Raw genomic sequence first — 22,631 nt, forward strand, 5'->3', positions numbered from 1 at the left:
CTCTTCAATGTTATAAGCAATTAGTTTCTGGCAGATTTAGGATTAAATAAAACTTCCTAAGCAAAAGAGGAATAAAACGATGTTGAAACTCGTGAACTGTTTGGAATAAGTAGCAAAGTAACACACCAAGTTGTAATGGCATTTGAGTAATGGAATTTTATGAATGAGACGTTATAGTTTTCTTTACTGAGAAAGGTCTGCTTCAGGCTCAGCCCCTAATATCAAGGTAACTATCTGGGTCGGGTTGGACCAGGCTTTCATACTCGCGGGTCAGGTCATGCTGGATTTTTTTTTTAGGCCCTATTTTACCTCTACTCCGAATAAAGCCGCCACCTCACCTGCCACACAAGACACCCTCAATTCTGTTCTTAGTGGAAAAAAAAGGGTCTAACACTTGCCTATGAGCATCCTGACACTTGTGAGGAACAAAGCTACTCATAACATAATAATGTTGAATTTCAGGGCTTTTATTTCACCCAAATGGCACCTCGCCCGGCTTTGAGAATTATTGACTGAAACAAACTCAGAAGCGCAAATAAAATAGGCTAAAAGCTTCGGCCCTGTTCGCGATTGTCCTTTACAATTGCCGCAAAGGGGAACCCGCTAATGCAAGCGACCCAGAGTGTACAAATTAACAGACTGTATGACTGGCGAACTATAACAGTGGCAGACACAAAACAATGAATGAGTCTGTTGAATCATTCAATTGAGAAGCTACCAGGAGTGGGCCTGCAATGCCTTCACTGCTGGCCTAAACATATCTGATTTATGTGATGTAAACTCTTTCACTAACAAAGACAACTAAGGATGTCAAAAATCTGTTCTGAATTTGGTGCCATTGACAGTTTTAGACGTCAATCTTCCGTTTTTTCCGTTTTAAGTAGGCTGACAAGGAATTATTTATATTTTGACAATGAATACTAAATAATTCCATATTGTCTGTCTGCTCCCTTTTGTTGCTTTACCCCTGGTTGCACTGCTTTCAGATGTGTGCTTTCATATTTAAGTGTTTAACCAATCACATCTCAGCCATTACTTGTTGTAAGGGTAAGAAATCTATTCGGAGGCCTTCATAATCAATTTTGCTGGCCCTGAGGCATGACATAAGTGTTAATAACCCTATTGGTTAAGCAAACAGATTTCAAGTAGGCAACATCATGACCTATAAGGCGTACAGAAAAGTCAGCGGTTTCAAAAGCTTTGATTGGCTAGGGGGCTTTTACAGAAGTATCACAACAAAAATGTGAAGGAAAAAAACCCTGTGTCCAGTGCTTCTGTTGAACAGACTTTTTCAGCCCTAAGTCGGATACAAACGTATGCCAGAAATATGACAACAGCATTAACTTTCAACATTAGCTTCTATGGCGATAGAAAATAACTTCCTGATGGACCTTAAACATGCAGATAACCAGTAGGACAGAGTAATTTAAAGACAAGGGGGTTTGTGCCCAAATAAAAAGGCTTTTTGGTAAGTAAAGAGTGCACTAATAGTGCAATTTAATGAGGTTATTATTGATGCATTTTTATATATGCCATAGCTGTAGCTGAAGTATATGTTTCATAACAAAAAAATAGTTATTGAGGGTTGGATCAATTGAAAGCTTGGGTGTGAAATGAACAGGGCACCACTGGAAGATGCATTGCCTTGTCCGTTGCTCAAAACATTTTACTTGGTTTCAAACCACAGTTGGTGTGAGACAAGGCTGCATAATCTCTCCAACTTTATTCAACATCTTCCTGGAGAAGATCATGTCCATAGCTCTGGAGCAACAATAAGGTACAGTCAGAATTGGGGGACACAACGTCACTAACCTCTGTTTTTCGGATGATATTGCCAGATTGTCAGGGGACAAACGAACTCGGAGATCTGGTCAATCGCCTGGAAAAAGCATCAACCCGGTATGGGATGAAAGTCAGCACGGAAAAACAAACAAAAGTAATTACGATCAATCCCCAAAATAACCAAAACATTAACCACAGAGAGATAGAACCTGTCACCAAATTTTCATATTTTGGAGCTGCGATATCAGAAGAAGTGCCGGAAGCATAAATCATGGCCAGGATAGCTCAAACCACAGCCACACTTGCCAAACTTAAACCGATGTGGAGGGACAAGAACATAGCAGTGAAATCATTGATCATACTCATACAAGCGCTGGTTACTTCCATCTTCCTCTATGCTTGCGAGACATGGACTCTTACAGCAAAAGGGAAAAAAAATCCAGGCCATGGAGATGCAATGCTACAGAAAACTTCTAGGCATCAGCTACTTAGCCCATAAGACAAAGGAAATGGTGCGCAAACCATCAGAAGGCACATTAGACCCTACGAAGAACTGTTGTCAACTGTGCGTGGAAGGAAACTTCAATGGTATGGTCATGTAACAAGATCATAAGGACTGACCATGAACATTTTTCAGGGGCAGGAGGAGAGGGAGACCGAAAAAGAACTAGCCCGACAACAGGAAGGAATGGACTGGTGCCATCTTTGCCACGACCCAAAGAACAGGCCAAGAACTGTCAACAGTGGAGAAAGCTATCTAGACTTGCGTCCGCACTGGTGCCCCGGTGACCGATGCGGTTAAGGGATCCAGGAACCATGATCTAGTTATTTTGTAAAATTGTGCAAAAGAAAGAGGAAACAGAATGCAACACACAAAAACAACCAACCGTACTATAATTTTTGGTTTTTTTTTTTTTAATCATTTATCCATTTTTTCTCAACACATGAGAAAACACTTACTTAAAACGATTACAAATGTCTGTGGCAGCTCATGTTGCTTTGATAACTATTCCAGGCAGAAAACAATTCTAACATCTGATCTGATAATTTTGCTCATTTAATCAGTAAATAGTAAATACATTTTGATTACTGAAATTAGCTGTAAAACATTTTGTTTGCAGCGTGTAGGCGGAATTAGTCAAATCACAATCCTCCGGCCGAGAACATTGTTATTTAGTCTAGGTAGAAAATAATTACCATATTTTCCAGACTAAAGAGCCCACGTTAAAACCCCAATTCGGCCACACATATAAAAATGACCTTATAAGCCGGTGCACCTTAAATACTGCAGAATTAGGTGGAAAAGGTTGTAAATGCACACAGTAATTATGCATTACAGTACAAGGTTTCACAGTACAGACGCTCGACTACTTACAAACGAGATACGTTCCAGGCGATCGAACGTAAGTTGAATTTGTTTGTAAATTGCTTCAGTTCTATATTTTGTATGTTTAAGGCTTGTAAAAGTAACCTGTATTGTTTTGTACTAAAAAAATAAACATTTAATAAAATAATATGCTCTAAAAAGATAAAGAGAAGTTTAACTTATTTTTGGAAGGTGGGCTTCAAGAGTAAGGCACCTTCCTCCTCTGTGTTAAAAAGTGGCCGAAAAAAAGCGATCCAACCATTTTCTCAACCGCATCAAGCTTTCTTATTCCACTTTCATTTAAAAAAGGCTCGCCTCTTCTTTACACCACCCATATTTAATGGCAAGCAAGAGGTATGCAGTGCGCTGGAGATACGGTATAGTATGTTTACACGCGAACTAGGAAGAGGAAGCCGGATTTCTTCTACGGGCTGGATGCTGGGTGAGCTCTCACAGCGCCATACGCCGGGAGCGGCGGAAAGCAGCACAACAGTACTGTCCTGTACTCGTAAAAAAGTGCACAATACAAAATCCAACTTACAGCAATGTCCAGATATTTTTCGACATCCCCAAAAAATTGTTATGTACCGCTGTGCGTAACTCGAATGTTCGTAAGTAGGGGAGCGTCTGTACATTAACGTATTTGAGCGATGATTGTACAATGACTGTTTAATCAGTAACCATTGCTGGCCTAAATCGCGAAACATTGAATGCAACGGGAATCAAACCTGAGTATTAACAGTAAGAGGGCTGATAGTTCGTCACTAGACCATCAGTGGTATCGATGATATATCAAAAGGTATTAGACCTCATCTCATTATCATACTACTTTACTCATGGTGCAGGGAACACAAATTTGCACAGTGCATTCTGCAATATTAAACCGTCTCTCCACTTCTTCAATAACAAATGTTACAGGATGGAGAATACAATAAAATACTAAAGCTCTTTTACGTACGTATACATATATTAAACCGCAACGTTATGGATCTAATGCTTTTTTGTATGTACCATTGTCTAGCTGTTAAGTGTCACCGCCACTAGTTGGGCTTGATTCCCGTTCCATAAAATAGTGTGATTTTGGTCAGCCACACATTTTGAATAATACCGGAAGCATACAAAAAGCCTAGATACACTATTACACACGCCGGATCTTACTGTCTAAATTATATGCTCTCTAGTTCGGTGTTTTGTTGTAAAAGGATAGTGGGGTGATGGACGCGTCCTAAGGGATGGGCAGGGCACCTGTATGATGCGGCAGGGGTAAACCAGTGAAAGCTGTCGGGCCCTGCTATTGAACAGAGGAGTGTGTTGTGTCACCCTGACCCGTGTGACATGGCCGCTTTCTTGTGTCCTGTTTCATCTGGAGGGACGAAAGCATGACCAACTTGGGTGCTGAGGTGCCTAACTTGTTTGGGTGTTTGGGCATTTGGGTTGGTCATGGTCCAAAAATGTTTGTGTGTTTTTGCAATTTTTCCCCCTTTTTTATTTTCTTTGTTATTGTATGTGTTAGTCTTGCTGTCGGTCACCCCTCTTGAGGGATATGACCAAGGTAGATGGATAGATAGTTCGGTGTGCCTTATTTATAAAAATCAATGACCAAGACTTTTTTTTAGGGGGTACACCATCTGATTTTTCTTGTGTCACATAGGATTTTCTTATTTTACAAGGGAAACAGAGTTAATAAACTTTGATAACTGAATTGAGGAAAAAGACTAATTTTTGTGGCGTGTAAGTAGAATTAGTCACATCACATTCCTAATGTCAAAAAGAGAATACATTTGTGATCTAATCCACCTCACTTTCTTTTCCTACACCCTGCCGACACATATGAAACCAATTTGTTTTCTTGGCCTCTTTCTTCAGCAATAGACGACTGGGGATAATGGTTTGCGTCCACAACCGTGCATTTCATTTTAGGCGTCCCAACAAGGGAAACAGAGTTAATAAACCTTGATAACTGAATTGAGGAAAAAGACTAATTTTTGTGGCGTGTAAGTAGAATTAGTCACATCACATTCCTAATGTCAAAAAGAGAATACATTTGTGATCTAATCCACCTCACTTTCATTTCCTACACCCTGCGGCCGTTTCACTTCGTCCTCTTCTTTGTGGTTCGCTCCATTCCCAACTTGACCATTTTCGATCTGCGTGTTTGGACAAGCCACCTCTTGCTTTTCCTGGTTACCTTCACCATTAGCATCTTTCTGTTCCTGCACCTCCACGCCAGAATCGTCTTGTAGCACATCGATGTTGAGCGTCCCGCCTAGTGCATCGAATGGGCTGCGGCGACCATCTTTGGCAGGGGAGGAGTTGGTTGACTCATTACTGACAGGAGATATGTCGCTGCTGCTGTGGTTGACCGACTGGGAGCTGGATGCTGAAGCCGCTTTCAAGGGAATCTGCCACGAAGGGATTTTTGAAATTGAGGGAGTGGAAGGAAATTGTCTCCTGCAAGATAGAACATATATATATATTAAAATATAAATGATGGGCCACCCGTCGACAAGGGCTAAAGAATTGCTGTCGAAACAGTGCAGTTATTTTCGGTGGGCCACAATGGCGTGCCTTAGCACCCCAAACTGGAAAAAATGCACTACGTAAGCCAGTGTTCTAAGCAATAGTCGATTGGGGATAAAGGATTATGGCCACAAATGTGCAATTCCATTTGGCAGAAAAATATGGTGAAAAAATCCGACACATATGAAACCAATTTGTTTTCTTGGCCTCTTTCTTCAGCAATAGACGACTGGGGATAATGGTTTGCGTCCACAACCGTGCATTTCATTTTAGGCGTCCCAACAACACGCCTCCTGACAAAATTGGCATCTACCAGTTCTCGCTGAGAGCAATATGGGAACGTGGCTGCTCAAGTGGAGTTCATTTTAAGGAGGGAATAGTGAAAAAAAAAGCCACAGGCCCAAACAAAAATGCACTCTCCTGGCCTCCGCTTGAAGCAGTAGGCGACCAATGCAGTTTCTTTTATGCGGAAAGAATGGAAAACAAAATGCCACCACAGATGACAAAAAAAAAAGCGCTCCATCCTCATCCATCTATCCAGTACACAGACAGCAATACTTGATTTTTTTTTTTTTTAAGTATTTTAAATTGTTTAAACTTATATTTTTTTAACCTGAGATACACTTATGCTGCAAAGCAGTAAGGGATTACAGTAATATATATACTTTTTTATAGAAAAATTGGAAATGAAAAAAATTGGTATCAGGATATCTCTATTACTTTTACTTGGCTCAAAGTTCCAATTAACAGTAAAATTGTTTTATTAAAAAAAATGCAATCAGTACATTGCAAGCCTTGTATAAGCTTTTGCGATATGCCAGGTTTTCATTTGTTTCCATTGTTCTCAGTCAATATTTGTTTTGAAAGTGGAATTTCCATTTTCAGTCTCATTTTAAAGTTATTAAAAGTCATACTTTCCAACCTTCCACATCCTGATGAACTCCTTTGTCATTTTGGCTTCACTATTTTGCTACATGATTAGTTTTCCATCTCTTTTTTGTGTGCAAATTTGAGCTTGGCTTTTGTATTCTTCTTGAGTACTATCAGTCATTTTTCTTTATGACCTTCCATCAAGTCCCTTGGTAATTGTTGCCTTTGCTAATGTCACGTTTCTTTCATCAACTTCTGCTCTTTTCTTAAGTCTTTGCAGGAGTTTAAAGAAGCAAATCCTTTCCATAAACCATATGAAATCTAACAGCCAAGTTCCCCTATTCAGGTAAATATTTACATTAAAAAATAAATAGCAGATTGAATTCATGATTTAATAGTCTATCATTTAAACGAGTGTTTGTTCGTTATTTTTGTCACTTTTCAGTCTGCATGAGTTTCCCAAATTAAAATAATCTGTCGTGGAAATAAATTTACGTTTGTAAAAAAGAACAAATTTAAAGTTGAAAAACACTACAAGAGATTACATCTTTGTAAAGACAAAATATGGAGGAACAAAAAACCTTAGTTGTCATTTTATAATCAAATCTTAGATAAGTTAATCATAATTTCATTTTGAGCATCCGAAAAGACTCCCTGCCCTCCAGATAAGGCAGACTTGTTATGAGTGTGTGTGTGAATGGGAAAGTGTGAAGCACATGGTGAAGCTCTGTGGGAGATCTTCATTGACTTGAAAAGCACGATATAAATGCAGACCATTAACATTTAGAAGTCTATTGTTTCTTTACCATGTAGGCCCTGAGCTAAATCAGTTTGACAATTCTACCCTATACCACACAAATTAGATTCTGTGTAGCCGCTACAGTTCAATAAATACCACTTCTGATCAGGAAACAGGCTTTTTTTCAAGTTACACTGAGTTTCTGTTCTTCACTTTTTCTTTCAAAAAGAGTACGTGAGAATAAAAGCAACATCAAAGACATACTAGGTGTCTTGTTTACCCATAAAAGTATGAAAATAAAAAAAGACAGTGCTGAAATGCTGATGGCTGCAGTATGCTAATGGCTTAAGGCTAGTCGTGAAATAAAAGCAATGGTGCAATCTATAAGCTCTAATGCCACAGAGATGATACCCGAAAAAACACTTTTGACATTTATGGCTGTCTAAGTGTGCAAGTAATTCGAAAGAGCGTATAGTCTTTTATTAATTTATCCCTAAACATAAATGTTGGTGCGATTCCTGGATCAGCAAAATAGCTAGCTAAGGATTGCTGCAAAATGACGATCCGTAAATCAAGTGATATTAACAAAACCACACACAAGGATATAAGAAAATAATTATTTCATCTTGCAAAAAACTATTGAGGAAAATAATACTGATATACAGTGCTTAGCGGAAGAATTGGGGCCCCAACTTTTTGTCAAATGGCCACATTTCAGAATTCAAACTTGAAGCTAAAAAGTGAAATATTTTTCATGAATAAATGACATGTGAGACACTATTGTGAAGTGGAAACAGATTATTTTAAAAATGAATATTTTCAACGAAATAAAATGAAAAGTAGCTGTCACAAAAATATTGGATTACCTGCAGGTATACACAGCTGAGGTGGGACAACCAGTGCATAAGACAACTATTAGTCGTACTCGGCATAAAATTACCCTTTACGGAAACCCGTTTCTGAAAGAATACCATAAAAAGGCTTGGACATGGACAACATGGAACAAGGTGCTCTGGTCAGATGGGACCAAAAGTTACTTTTTGGGTTGAATGCAAAGCGTTACGTTTGGCATAAGAGTAACACTGCACATCGCCCTGAAAACACCATCCCAATTGTCAAACATAGTGGTGGCAGCATTATGTTCTGGGGTTGCTTTTCTTCAGCAGGGACCGGGAAGATCGTCAGAGTTAATGGGAAGACAGATGGAGCCAAACACAGGGCAATTTTTGCAGGAAATCTATTGGAGTATGCAAGAGACCTGAGAATAGGGCACAGGCACACCTTCCAACAGGACAATGACCAAAATATAAAACAAAATCTACAATTGAATGGTTTAACACTACCAATAGGTTTTAGAATAGTCAAACAAAAGTCCTGACCTCAGTTTTATTGAACATTTGTGGAAAGACCTGAAAAATGATCCATTCATTATCTGCACCACTTATCCTCAGTAGGATCGTGGGGTTGCTGGAGCCCATCCCAGCCATCTTCAGGCAGTGGGCAGGGGACCCCCTGAACCGGTTGCCAGCCAGTCGCAGGGCATACATAGACGGACAACTCACTTGCTCATTCTCACCTAGGGACAATTTGGATGGGCCAATTAACCTGACATGCATGTTTTTGGAATGTGGGAGGAAACCAGAGTGCCCAGAAGAAACCTACGCAAGCACAGGGAGAACATACAAACTCCACACAGGAGGTTCGATCTCATGACCTCAGGACTGTGCCCCGCACAAGCGCTAACCACTGCCCCGCCGTGCTACCCCTGAAAAATGATGTGCACAAATAATCCCCATAAACCCTTAAAGAACTTGAGCTGTTTTGTAAGAAAGAATGGGCAAATATTTCAGTTTCAAGATGTGAAAAACTTATATAGAGACCAACCCATAAAGACTAGTGGTTGTGATTGCATGAAAAGGAGGTTGTACAAAGTATTAACTTAAAGGATTACAATAATTTTGCAACACCTACTTTTCAATGTTGATTTTGTTTGAACAATATCAAATGTTGAATAAATTTGGTTTCTTTTCACAATTGTATCTTTCATGTTGTTGATTCTTAGAAAATCATTTATATTTCAAAATGTTCTTGCGGGGCCAATACTTTTGCATGGCACTGTATGTTATAGTTTTTATGTTAATGGTTTGCGTGTGCAGTCCTGTTTGTGTGTAGAGGGTAAAATAACTTTGTTACCTGCTGAGAAGTAAAGCCTTCAAAGAGACAATTTCAGCTTTCAGCTCTCCAACAGTTTGGTTGTCCAGGATGCGAGTGGTTGCAGACGCCGCCTGTAGGAAATACGACACAGAATACAAAGAGCCAAAGTCAACATGTCTCTTTACACAAGCCCGAAGGCCATTGTCACTCAGTACAATATGAAGTTATTTCAAAAACAAATTTTTATCACACACAATAAAGAGAAAACGAGAGATGTCTGCTATTGGGTAGACAAACATAGCAGACACAAAAGTCCTCAGTGACCGTATTGTCCTGTCGGTCATCCGTTACCCTGGCAACCATTCCAAAGCATGGCTTTGAACAAACAATCCCACAACGGTTTTATTTTGTGTTATTTTATAGATTAAAAGTCGTTAGATCTCTGGTCCATCTGTGAAGTGTTATAAGAATTGCCCACAGTTGCTAAGGAAAAAGGTCACACTCCTGCGCACACTGTGGAAAATGAAGCAGGAACTTTTCATTTATAAGGCTTCATCAGGCCTTACCAGTTTAGAGAGATTTCCCAATTGGACATTGAGGGAAAAGGTCTTCTGGGCAATCATTGCCAGAAGGTGCTTCTCATACTTACTTGTCAATGGTGGCATCAATGAAAGTTTCCAGAAAGGAATACCTGGTTACTCTGGCTGCCTGGAGCACATGGAAGTATTCAGCCAGATAACTAAGGAGGCAAAGAGTAACAATACGTCTCTCTCAGTGGTTTGGCTGGATCTCGCCAAGGTGTACCCAAATGTGCCACACCAGCTTATTTATCCACACGGTATTGCGACATTAGCAAGTACCACCAGAGGTCATCAAGCTGGTGTTCATCCAGTTCCAGCCTGATAAATCCAGAAACACCATTTAAGCCAAATGTGTCAAACAACACTTTCAGCATCCATGAGCCAAAGAGTCAAACCATTCAGGTTGAGTGAATCTGATGCCTGGGGAGGAGCTAGGGGACCGTTGAAGACACCACAGGCCAGCTCAAGGAGTGGCTTGGAGAGTAAACAGGAATCTGCTACTTCAGTGGCCATTTCTGCTCAACTAAGTCCCCATGACCAGAGTTGAAGCAATGGAGAGAGTCTCTAGCAGGTTTGCAAAAGGCTGACTGCTCTGCCAACCTTCTGCTCAGTGAACGTCTACAGTAGGTCACCAGGACTTCAGTTACCATGCTCCTATGTCATAGAAGAATTCAAGGCCACCAAGTCAATGGCAGCAAAAGCAAAAGTTTGGGGGTTCGAGACAGTGTCTTGGAAGGAGGTCTGAAACAGTGACCGAGGCAAACTGAACTTTCCATTGCGTACTGTGGCTGATCTCCTACCCACACTAAGCAATTTGAAGATCTGGGGCAAGGAGCAAGAGGCACCCTGCAGTTAGTGTGGAAATAGCCTCTGCACATTGAAACACATTCTGACCAGCTGCCCAAAAGCTCTGGCAGATAGGCGCTACTGGTGGAGTCACGACAAAAACTTCATGACGTCGCGAAGTGGGTCTAACTACAGAGAAGCCACACCAACAAGCAGGCCCCAGTGCCACTAAAGCTCACACGCTTCCAACCACAGGGCATTAAAGGCTAAGTTTTAGGAAATGAGTCAATCATTATTGGGTGGCATGCCATCCTCGGCCCAATTGAGGTTGGCGCTACGGGCCTCCCTGCCACATCCATGCGCATTTTCCTGTAGAAGATCGGACTTGACTCCAAACAAGTACAGCGGGCTATCCTGGAGATAGACACAGGACCTAAGGGCAGTTCCAGGTACCTGCGGCTGTCAAGATGTTGTAGCTGGACTAGAGGTAAGATCGGGCCAAAAAAAAGCACCCGAGCCCGACGCAGGCCCGAGGGGTATTAAACCCGACCCGGACCGAGCCCGACTAATTAACTGGATTTGCTGGCCCGGCCCGAATGGGGCCGAAATTACATATTTTATTTATAAGGAGGGGTGATTTATGATAAGAAATTAAACTCTGCCTTTTGTTACAACATCTAGGCCTAAGTTAAATAAAACTGTATAAACATTTACATCTTTTATATTTCTGTGTCTGCACTGCAGATGTTACATTAAGCGACAATCTGTCATTCACGGTTTTTTTTTAGAGGTAGCGAAAACGTTTAAGGGCGTCCGTCATTTTGACGACTTGATCATTGGGCCATAATCCACAGCAGCAGTACGTCCTTAAGATTTTAGCGCGGCACTTTCATTGAGGGGGGGTGTTGACGTGTTGTGCCCTTTTCCGACTCCTATGCAAATTCCTCCCCCCCCCCGATCGTATTCTATATAAAACGCTTATTAAAACAATAAAGCGAGCTAATTATAATAATTGGGAGATCCTTTCGTTTATTTAAACAATAAAGCGTGATTTTATTCTACAAATTGCGTTTTTTAACGCGGATGAAAATGTCACCAACGTCAATGTACGCTTCCGACAAAAGCGATCGTATTCTATATAATACGCTTTAAAACAAAATAAAGTGAGCTAATTATAATAATTGGGAGATCCTAGTCTATATAACGCGTTTATTTAAACAATAAAGCGCGATCGTATTTTACAAAATGCGTTTGTTAATGCGGATGGAAAAGTCACCAACGTCACTGTACGCCAGACATGGGACCAAGTCACACATGTGCAAGTCTCAAGTAAGTCTCAAGTCTTCACCTTCAAGTCCCAAGTAAGTCCCAAGTATTTTTTTCTTGGGCAAGTCAAGTCACAAGTCAAGTCCCGAGTCTTAGATTGCCAAGTCCAAGTCAAGTCACAAGTCATAAAAACAGCGACTCGAGTCGACTCGAGTCCAAGTCACTAAGTCTCAAGTCCCCATGTCTGCTGTACGCTATGATTTCCGCAATCACAACTAATTGTACACAAATAATATTTATTTGATTTACTATAATATCCGTATGTAATGTCTTTTTTATTGTGAACGGAACCCTGGTTGCATTGGATCCCGCGGTGTAAACAAATTGTTGTTTTTTTCATTTAAAATCGGAGGGGGGGAGGAATTTGCATAGGAGTCGGAAAAATAGCAATTACAGCTCCTTCTCCGTTTTATCCAAATTATTTATTTTATAACAAGTATTCCTTGGTCTAGTGGCCATACATAGTTTAAGTATATATTTTTAATGAACATATATTTCAAATTATTAATTAATTAAAAAAAAAAAAAAAAAAAAAAAAAAAAAAAAAAAAAAAAAAAAAAGCAGGACCGAACCCGACCCGACCGTATGACTGACATTTCAGGCCCGACCCGGCCCGAAATTGCCTCGGGTTCGGGTTCGGGCTCGGGCTCGGGCCATAAATCTTAGGTCTAAGCTGGACCCATTCTGCAGGTGAACAAACTAACTCCAGCTGCCATTTATCCAGAAGGAAGAAGAAATGTAATGGCAAAGTGAACCCACCGGAGAGTAGTGTTGGCGTAATTTTTAAGCAGATTTGTTCGGAAACAAGGCAACAATGTCAAGCATTTACAAGCACTTCACCCGAAATCATGTACATTTCAATCCTTGAAAAGACAACATTACAATTCCAGCATTTACAAAGATGTCAAGCACCTGTACAGATCCTACCCCCAGTAGAGGCAATAGGAGAACTGCATGCCTTGTGTCAGGAGACAGTGGGACCACAAACAGTGATTTTGATTTGGCGCAAGCTAGCACCAATTTAAGTGCAGCATCTGGATATCTTCAACACGTTGCTCGACCTTTATCTAATAAATGCATTACAAATTGAACCTACGAGTTTTCACAAATGGGACTTTAAATCAAAGCAGGAGACAAGATAGTTAACTGTGCTTTATTGAAAACGAGCGGCTTATTGACTTCATTTATAAGTGAAGGTAAGATCATAAAAATCGGATTTATTTTCTCTATGCTACAGTTTGTATATTGTTTAGGAAGAAAATGCTGTTTTTTTAAACAAAACATGTTAAAGGTTGCCAATCAATGATGAATAAACTATACTGTATGTTAATTTATATGGAAATCTGACAGCCTCACCAGACATGAACCTCACTGCACATGGTTGGTTCCAACAAGAAAGAATTACATGTTAGCAAGAAGCGATTACATACTGATCGAGCGAGAAGGAGCAAAGTCAGGGGAAAACCGGACTACAACCGTAATTAAGCTCCTTCTAACTCACCAGAGGACGCTTGTTAGGAATTGCAGACCTCCTATCAGGAAGAGTGATAATTTGGATTCTATCTCTTGTAATTTAATCTAAGAGAAATTAATTAAATCACATCTGAAAGGGATCACATGAACTCATTTACTGAGCCGTGATGTGGGAAAGTGAAAGGGCCAAAGAAAAGGAGGAGCCTAGAGGGATTTTCTCAGTGGTTTTGGTTATCACCTACAAAACCTTGCAGATAAGGTGACACGCTTTAAGAGTGTTGCAATGGGAGTTAAGTGAAAACATTCTTATTACAGTCATCACCTTATCAGAACTATCCTAACACCTTTTATCCCAAAGGTATCAGTAGGTAATGCACTGTTCATTGAAACATCTAATTGTGTTATGACTTCCAAAGTGGGCTAGGTGATCAATATGACAATTGTTTTGATACATTTTATTTTTAAGGCAATTTGGCCTTGCTGCTATTGTGAACACTAAAAATGTGTCCAAGACAAGGATGAAATATGTTTCCAAAAGAATAATTTTTTTCTTCGATTTTGGCCACTATAGAATTAAATTTTCTTCATTGTCATTAACATCAAGATAGTGAAATATTGTGAGCAACGAGATTAGACATGGCACTCCAGGGTAAACATTTAACAAAGACTTTAGAGATTGTTTCCGCAACATGAAATTTTGCTAATATCTGCCGCCATCTTTTGGCTTAAAGTCACAATCGCAGCCACAGTAAGCTCATTCCTTAAGAACGAATTAACTCTTTGTTCTTTATCATTTTGGGGGCTTGGGTAAGTGTATAGATTCTATTTGAAACCGTTATTTTCTTAATTTTACCATTGTCAGGGTATACTAACAAAAAAATAGAAACCAGCAGGAAATCCGTCTGCCCCTTTTCTTGCGTCCTAATATTTTGTTAAGGCTCTTTGAACTCAGTTGGGCATAATTAACACATACTTCTTAGGGAACATATCACACTATCATCTTTTTAACGCCACCTTAAATGACGCACCGCACCTTTCAAGAGAAATAAGATAAAACTATCAGAATAAATAGAAGACAAAAATATTTACAAATTACTGCTTAAAGACTGGACCAAGTTATAACATAAGCCTGAGAGAATAGTGCATTTCAACAGTAGCACAATGAAAAGTAGTGCAATAACATTCAACAGTAACAAAAATAAGCCGCAAGACATATTTTCACAGTTTTGCGCGCTTGCTTAGGGTGGTGATGAACCTAGGGAAGAAACTGTACAAGCCTTTTAGTCCTTGTTTTAAGGGACCTGTAGCGCCTAGCAGAGGGCAACAGGTGAAAAGGGTAGTGGCTGGTGTGGGAAGAGACTTTTATAAGTTAATCTCTCTGCTGCGGTAGCTTAAATTACAAACTCGGGATTAAGTCAATTTTTTGGACTATTTGGGGCAGAGGGTGTTTGAATCATGTGAACCTGTTGGTTGACTCTTGATATTTGAAGGTCAAACTACATTTTAAGACCAATTTGTGCAAACATTTAAGGGTTTCACGGATCCCTTAACTGCCAGGGTTTTAGGGGCACCACTTGCCATGTGTCTTGGGCAAATACAGCCTCTGCTTTTGTGAAAGATTAAACACCTAAAAGCTTTTTGTCCGGTAAAGGACTTTGCATTTCGTTAAAAAAAAATGTATATTATATATATATATATATATATATACACACATAACATAAATAAATAAAAAATCAATAAAATGTTTACAATTAAAATAAATACATACTTCATTGAGTTTATTTTAACCCCACTCCTAATAATTCCCACCTGGTTATAACAAAATAATACAATACAGCTCAACAGCATCCCCAATGATGACAGCACTAAGAAAACTTATGATTAGATCCCCTTTACTTTTCAGCTTTTCATAATAAGCAGAGAGAATGGGGGGAAAGACTTAAAGTTGCACAGGGAGCAAAAACTAATTAGCTAATTAGGAATAAAACAAAATAATTTCAGAGTCCCCCTGGAGTAAATATTTAAAATACAGCCAGATGACTTAGGACCACTTTTGCCATTTTTAAAAAAGAAGAAATTGGCTAGTTTTCAGCGTAGAAGAACACAGAGTGATCTACATATTAAAAAAATGCTCAAACTATGAACAATGTGTATTGTATCAAGTTGCATGAAAAATAAAAAAAAAATACACATCGCAATGAAACCGTTAACATCTCGTTACATACATAACATGTATTATCTTACATCGAGGCCGTCGAGCAACATTATCTCTGACATGTCTTATTAAATCCAAAGAAAACTAATCAAATGGTGAGCCCGTGCTGAATTTCAGCTTTGAGATACATTATGTTAGCATATATACGCACATATTGTGTGCAACTTCCGTGTAAAGTGCTTTGCTGCAGGCTAAGTGTTAGGCGTATCAATGTCCGTCGAAATAGAAAGTGAGCTAAACCTCAAGTGCTGACATCTCTCATGCGCCGCAAAAGCCCATAAGATCTGATGTTTACTTAAACTGCTGATCAAGATAATTATCAGCGATCCATTTTGTGGCATCAACAATGAAATACTCCAGATCATAAAGATTCAAGCCCTTTTTTAAAAATCTTTCTAAGCCAATTTTCCAATTTCTCCAATACCATTGAAAGAAAACCAGTGTGAATCATACATTTTGCCAAGCCACAAATAAATGTGCTATCTACATAAGCAATTTTTGACCTTGCGTGTGCATTTATTAAAACATACAACTTTTAGATCTTGAGTAATTCGCAAATATATTTGCGGATCTGAACAATATATGTGTAAATATTTTTGAAACAAATCTCTCCCCATGTAGGTCTTGGGTAAAATGACAGTAATATGGAGCTTACTTTTTCAGTTGCAAGAATTATTTCCCATTAGACCTTCCCAATGGGAAACGTGACATTATTTTTTTTGCATGGCCTATAATAAATGTCCATAATTGCTAAATAAACCTTGCACTAGATGTAAAATATCAAGCCCGAGCCAAATTTCAGGTCGGGTCGAGCCTTAAATATCAACCATTACGTCTGGGTTCGAGATGGGCCGTGTTTCTCTCTTGCTGACTTTTTTTAAAAAAGTATCCACCCGTCAAATCAGCAAGAGAGAAGCTCCTGCTCCCGAGTCCTCACAAATAAAAGACATGTTGAAAAACAATTTCAATCATTTACAAGCACTTCACCTAAAATGTAAGCTTTTTTAATTCCTAAAAACACAACATTAAAATTCACGAATTTTCCAGGATGACGAGCACATGTACTTTGAAAATGATGGTGACCTGGACTACTAATGTACTAGGAAAACTATTGTTTCCACATTTATTAACTTAGACCTACAGACACATCCAGTACAAACCTGGATAATACAAAAAGATGTTGACCTAAACATGGTCACAACTGAACCCCCTCCCCCCCAGTCATACATATTGACACGTGTATTCAAAACATTTGTGTGTTTACTAAAAATTTGCCCATACAGTCGCTAAGCCCTTCTTTTGTGTTCCAGGAAGATGTCTGGAATTTAAAAAGTTCATTTGCATATTCTATTCACAAATTGGCTAAATGCTTGTTTGTCTTGACTAGTGAAAACACCTAGACAGAAGTTATGAAAAAGGCTGCGGTAGCTGGAATTGAACCTGGGACCTCCACACAGTGGGACTAACCACCCATCCTCTCCATGTCGCCTATATTATATAATATACACACACATATATATATATATATATATATATATATATATATAAATATATATAAAATGTATAAATTAGAAACTTATAAACAATAACATTATTAACTTTTTTGTAACTCCTGCACATGTTTTCGCTGGTCAAGACAAACAAGCAATTGACCAATTTGTGACTTCATCACAGTGATGACAATAAACAAATTAGATTTTTGAATTCCAGCCATCCTCCCTGAAAGGCCGATATACCAGATTGACATTCGTGACTGTACGGGCAGGAAGACACACATAAAAAACGCCTGTACTATGTAACACTATATAAAACGGATTACCATCCCTCAAGTTCTACATTTAATAATTAACCAAGATTCTGAAAACAACGTTTTTACTCCATACAGAACAGTTAGAGAGTCGATTAAATGGAATGTATTCCACACAAAATAAGACATCAACTGCAGCAGCACTTGACAATAAATGCTCATTTAACTAAATGAAGATAAATGCCTATGGACCATGAGCAAAAATATCCTTAACAAGCTGTATTTAAGAGTGTCTGACAGCAAATGAATGCAGCGTTTCTCTGCCGGCAGACACTACATTTTCGAGCAACGCATGTATATTCATGATGGAATTAGTTTCAGAAAGAAGTCCATTGAGGAGAGTTTTTGAGTGGAAACACTGATACAAATCAATTGATTTTATTTATGCTATTTCCCACTGGCAGTTAGTCTGGCAGAAGCTAGGAGGCAGTTACTAATCTTCAACGCTGTGGCCACTAATAAAGAGAGCGATCAGTGAGTTGAGACAGCGGGGCAAACATGGTTAACAGGCTGATTTGTAATGATAATGGGGCAGAAATATAGCAGTATGTTTAGCATTGGGGATGAATTATCCAGAGGCAAGTCTATACTTCCAGTTAGGATGTTGGAATAAACCAAAATGAACCAAGACAGAGCAAAAATATGCCATGCCGTGATGTACAGAGAAGCTGAATTTGCACTGCTGCTTTAACTGACCAATTTCAATTTAATACCCTGCCTTGTAATTAAAGGTGGGGTGCGTTGTTTGAGGTGTTCTCAAAAAGTTGCAAAACAAATATTTTCTCGATCAACTCATTTAATGCCAGACATTTCTCTCAAATGAGAGAGCGGGTGGCAGCCATTTTTTGCATTTTAACTAATTTTTGAAGGCCAACATAACATTTTGTTTTGTAGCCAATTAGGCATTGGGCATAATGAAAAGAACATTTGAACCCGCATCTTTCATTAGGAAAAAAAATGTATGTTTCTAGCTCTACCTTTGTTTAGTAAACAACAGTGGACCATTGCTGAAGTTCTTGAAAACACTCGTTTCCAAGAAAAACAGCTTTTTGTGAAAGTATGCAGTTGTCGGCGCATGGATGCATGCATGCGGCTAGTTGCTCTCCAGCTAATCTTCTATTTATTGCCGTTCACTTGTCTTTTTTACTTTCACTTTTGGACACATGTGTGGCCAAAAATACTTACAGTAGGGACAAACTTATTCGGTTGGGTGGGCGTCTAAATTTCGACTTTTCGGGCACTTTTTATACCGCCTATGATATACCGAGCGAACTTCAAAGAGATCCGGCATCCTTGTGGACAGCTATTCCTCCTAATAAACGACAACAACGGCGCCGTAAGGACAGAAAACAGAAGCGTGGTTGCCGTGCAGGTAGATGTGTGAAGCGTGCGAAGTCTAAGGGGCAAGAAGGACGCGAGGATGTAACTAATTCCACCATTCTTTCCTCGCCGGACAACCGAAGCTTTACACTCAGCGCACACGAACAGCCACAACAGCGGCATCTTTTGAAGATCTCTACAAAGACTACAAAGACTTCAGCTAAGTCAAATGATTCAGCAAAGCTAAAATTTGGTCTTTTAAATATTAGATCGCTTGCTCCTAAAGCTTTACTTGTTGATAACATTATTCGTGATTATAAACTTAACTGTATGGGTCTTTGTGAAACTTGGTTACGCCAGGATGAGTATTTAGCGCTAAATTATGCTTCACCCCCTCACTACGCGAGTAGCCATGTAGCACGCACGTTGAAAAAGGGTGGCGGTGTCGCACTCATTTCTGAAAAATCGCTCAAATTTAATCCTCGTACCTCTAATAATTACAAGGCGTTTGAGGCTCTTGTGATGCGGTCCTCTCTATTGTCAATTTATGTAATAACTATCTATCGCGCACCTGGGCCATACACAACTTTCTTAGACGAATTTGCTGAACTTTTGTCTGAACTAGTAACCTATGCAGACAAAATTATAATTATGGGGGACTTTAACATTCATATGAACTCCCCACTCAGTTCACTTACTATTCCGTTTAGGTCTCTAATTGATGCAATTGGTTTTAATCAACTGGTTGATTTGCCAACCCATAAAGATGGGAACACGCTAGACTTGATTCTGACTCAAGGAGTTTAAACCTCAAACATTATGGTGTTACCGTGTACTACCGTTATCTCGGATCATTATTTAGTTACATTTGAGGTGCTAGCTAAATGTAGTGTTAAAAAAGCTGAAGGATTTAGCGGACGCAATATAAGCACTGGCACAGTTTCTGAGCTCTTTGAACTCCTTCCTGGAGCAGTTGCGTCCTTTCCTTCATACAATGGCTCGATTGACTCACTCATGAATGAGTTCAATACCACCCTGACTAGTGTCCTGGATTCAATAGCGCCCATAAAGCTAAAATCACGTCCTAAAAGATGCACGCCTTGGTTTACTGATGAAACTAGAACCCTTAAACAAGAATGCAGGAAATTGGAAAGAAAATGGCGCGCTACCAAGCTTGAGGTTTTCCATCAAACCTGGTGTGACAGCTTGTTAAAGTATAAAGCGGCCCTTGCCTCTGCAAAATCGGCCTACCTTTCGAAGGTGATTGCGTCTCAAAAGAACAATCCCAAAGCCCTTTTTGACACTGTAGCATCGCTTACAAGGCAACAGACTATCGCAGATAGTTCGACGCACTCTGCTCATGACTTAATGGTCTTCTTTACTAAGAAGATTCAATGCATACAGGAAGAAATTGCTAAAGAAATTATTAATACCACACATATTAAAGGGCTGAAATCTACAGATGCACGACAGGGTGGCTGTCCTGGGAAATTGTCCGGTTTTAGTGAACTGTCACTTGATGATCTCAAACAGGTAGTGAATGCGGCCAAACCGACAACTTGCCAGTCGACCCGCTTCCAGGTTCACTTATTAAAAGTCTTTTTGGCGTCCTTGGACCTTCAGTTCTAAATATTATAAACATATCACTCTCCTCAGGTGTAGTTCCAGCAGCTTTTAAGTCCGCCGTTATTAAACCCACACTGAAACGACCCAACGTTGATCCAGAAATCTTAAGTAATCATAGACCTGTGTCAAACCTACCTTTCCTCTCTAAAGTACTTGAAAAAGTAGTGGCACAGCAGCTGAATGTTTTCATATCCGAGAATAACCTTTTTGAATCCATGCAATCAGGATTCAGGGCTAACCACTCTACTGAGACAGCTCTGATCAAGGTAACAAATGATCTCCTACTGGCAATGGATTCTGGCGCTTCATCACTTTTGCTGCTGCTGGATCTTAGTGTTGCTTTTGACACAGTGCACCACAATTTCCTACTAGAACGGTTGGAAAAATTGATTGGTCTCTCAGGAACCGTCCTCTCGTGGTTCAGATCCTACCTCTCAGATAGGACGCACTGTGTTAAATATGGTGAAATGACATCTGAGCCCTTTAATGTTACCTGCGGTGTTCCGCAGGGTTCAGTGCTTGGCCCCCTTCTTTTCAGCATTTACATGCTTCCATTAGGTGATATTATTCGCAAGTACAATATCAGCTTCCACTGCTACGCAGACGACACTCAACTATATCTTCCGTTGGAGGAATCTCCCACACTAAACTGTGGAAATTTGGAGGCCTGCCTCATTGAGATAAAAGAGTGGATGTCACTCAATTTCTTGCGTCTTAACTCTGAAAAGACCGAAATGTTAGTCATTGGTCCATCTAAATGCCGTGACTTATTCTCAAAAACTGCTGTGAACATTGACAAATGTCACATCACACAGAATGACTCAGTTAAAAATTTAGGTGTCATATTTGACCCTGATCTATCCTTTGAAATGCATGTAAAGAAAATTACTAGTATCGCTTTCTTCCATCTTCGTAATATTGCTAAAATCCGTTCAATACTGTCTCAGTCTGATGCGGAAATTATAATTCATGCATTTGTTACCTCCCGTCTCGATTACTGTAATGCACTACTCTCTGGTCTCCCGAAGTCTAGAATCAAGTCTCTTCAGCTGGTACAAAATGCTGCAGCGAGGCTTTTAACTAGGACAAAAAAGTACGATCACATAACACCGATTTTGGCTAACCTGCATTGGCTCCCAGTTAGCCATAGATGTGATTTCAAGGTTCTCTTAGTATTATACAAAATCATACATGGACTTGCTCCCTCTTATCTTTCAGATCTGATTTGCCCCTGTGTCACGGTCCGAAGCCTACGATCTGAGAGTGCCGGTCTTCTGGTGATCCCAAGAGCAAAAAAGTGTTCTGCTGGTTCGAGAGCGTTCTCCATCCGGGCACCGGTGCTGTGGAATGCTCTTCCCCCTGAGATCCGATCTGCAACCTCAGTGGAAATGTTTAACTCTAAACTTAAAACTCACTTGTACTCCATAGCATATGAATAACCTACTCTTCTCGTCGGCTGAGAAATAGTCTGTGTAATATAGTGTAATAATCTGTGAAGCCCTTTGAGACTCTTCGTGATTTAGGGCTATACAAATAAAAATGACTTGACTTGACTTTCACTTCGGCGCTTTTTACTGTATTTTCAATACCTCTAATAGCAAATCAAGGCTTTCCATAAGCACAAGGGCACTTTGCTTGCAAAATAACATTTAACTGCAAGAACACTGAACTTATGCATCTATGATACAAGAACGTTTCATCCCCCAATGTTTCCGGTGACCTTATCACCCCCCAAAAAAAAAAACATAACCCCTCTGTGCCCCGATAATGACGAAGGGATTTTGTCATCTTTTTCAAAAAGATGAAGCTCTGTTGAAGCGTCTGTCTGTATTCATCCATATATTTCATCACACTACTTCACTACACCTACTGTGGGCTGCCTACACACTCTCAATCACTGGATACAGGAAGCAACACATAGAACTGGGCCTTCCTTTATGTGTAGACAAAAAGCTGATCAAAGCCATGCCTACCATCTAATGGTGACTTTTTTTTCATACTGAAATAACTCCAAGAGGCTTGATACTTACTGGTGAGCTGTGTCAAACCCTTTATACTTTAAACTT

General features: G+C 39.6%; 1 protein-coding gene across 3 annotated transcripts in view; it reads right to left on the bottom strand.

Moving 5' to 3' along the window:
- Positions 1 to 5,076: 5,076 nt before the first annotated feature.
- pex14 (peroxisomal biogenesis factor 14) overlaps positions 5,077 to 22,631 on the bottom strand; it is a 114,123-nt gene continuing 96,568 nt past the window's right edge. For all 3 annotated transcript variants that reach the window (XM_088332027.1, XM_088332028.1, XM_088332026.1), the window contains 2 exons: positions 9,471 to 9,562; positions 5,077 to 5,599 (listed from right to left, as the gene is read on the bottom strand). In XM_088332027.1, coding sequence (XP_088188153.1) covers positions 5,200 to 5,599; positions 9,471 to 9,562 — 492 coding nt within the window. In that variant the 3' untranslated portion in view covers positions 5,077 to 5,199. The remainder of the gene's footprint in view (positions 5,600 to 9,470; positions 9,563 to 22,631) is intronic.

The sequence above is a fragment of the Urocampus carinirostris genome, chromosome 3 (assembly GCF_059441175.1).
Source record: "Urocampus carinirostris isolate Australia breed hairy pipefish chromosome 3, RoL_Ucar_1.0, whole genome shotgun sequence".
In the NCBI taxonomy this organism is placed as follows: Eukaryota; Metazoa; Chordata; class Actinopteri; order Syngnathiformes; family Syngnathidae; genus Urocampus; species Urocampus carinirostris.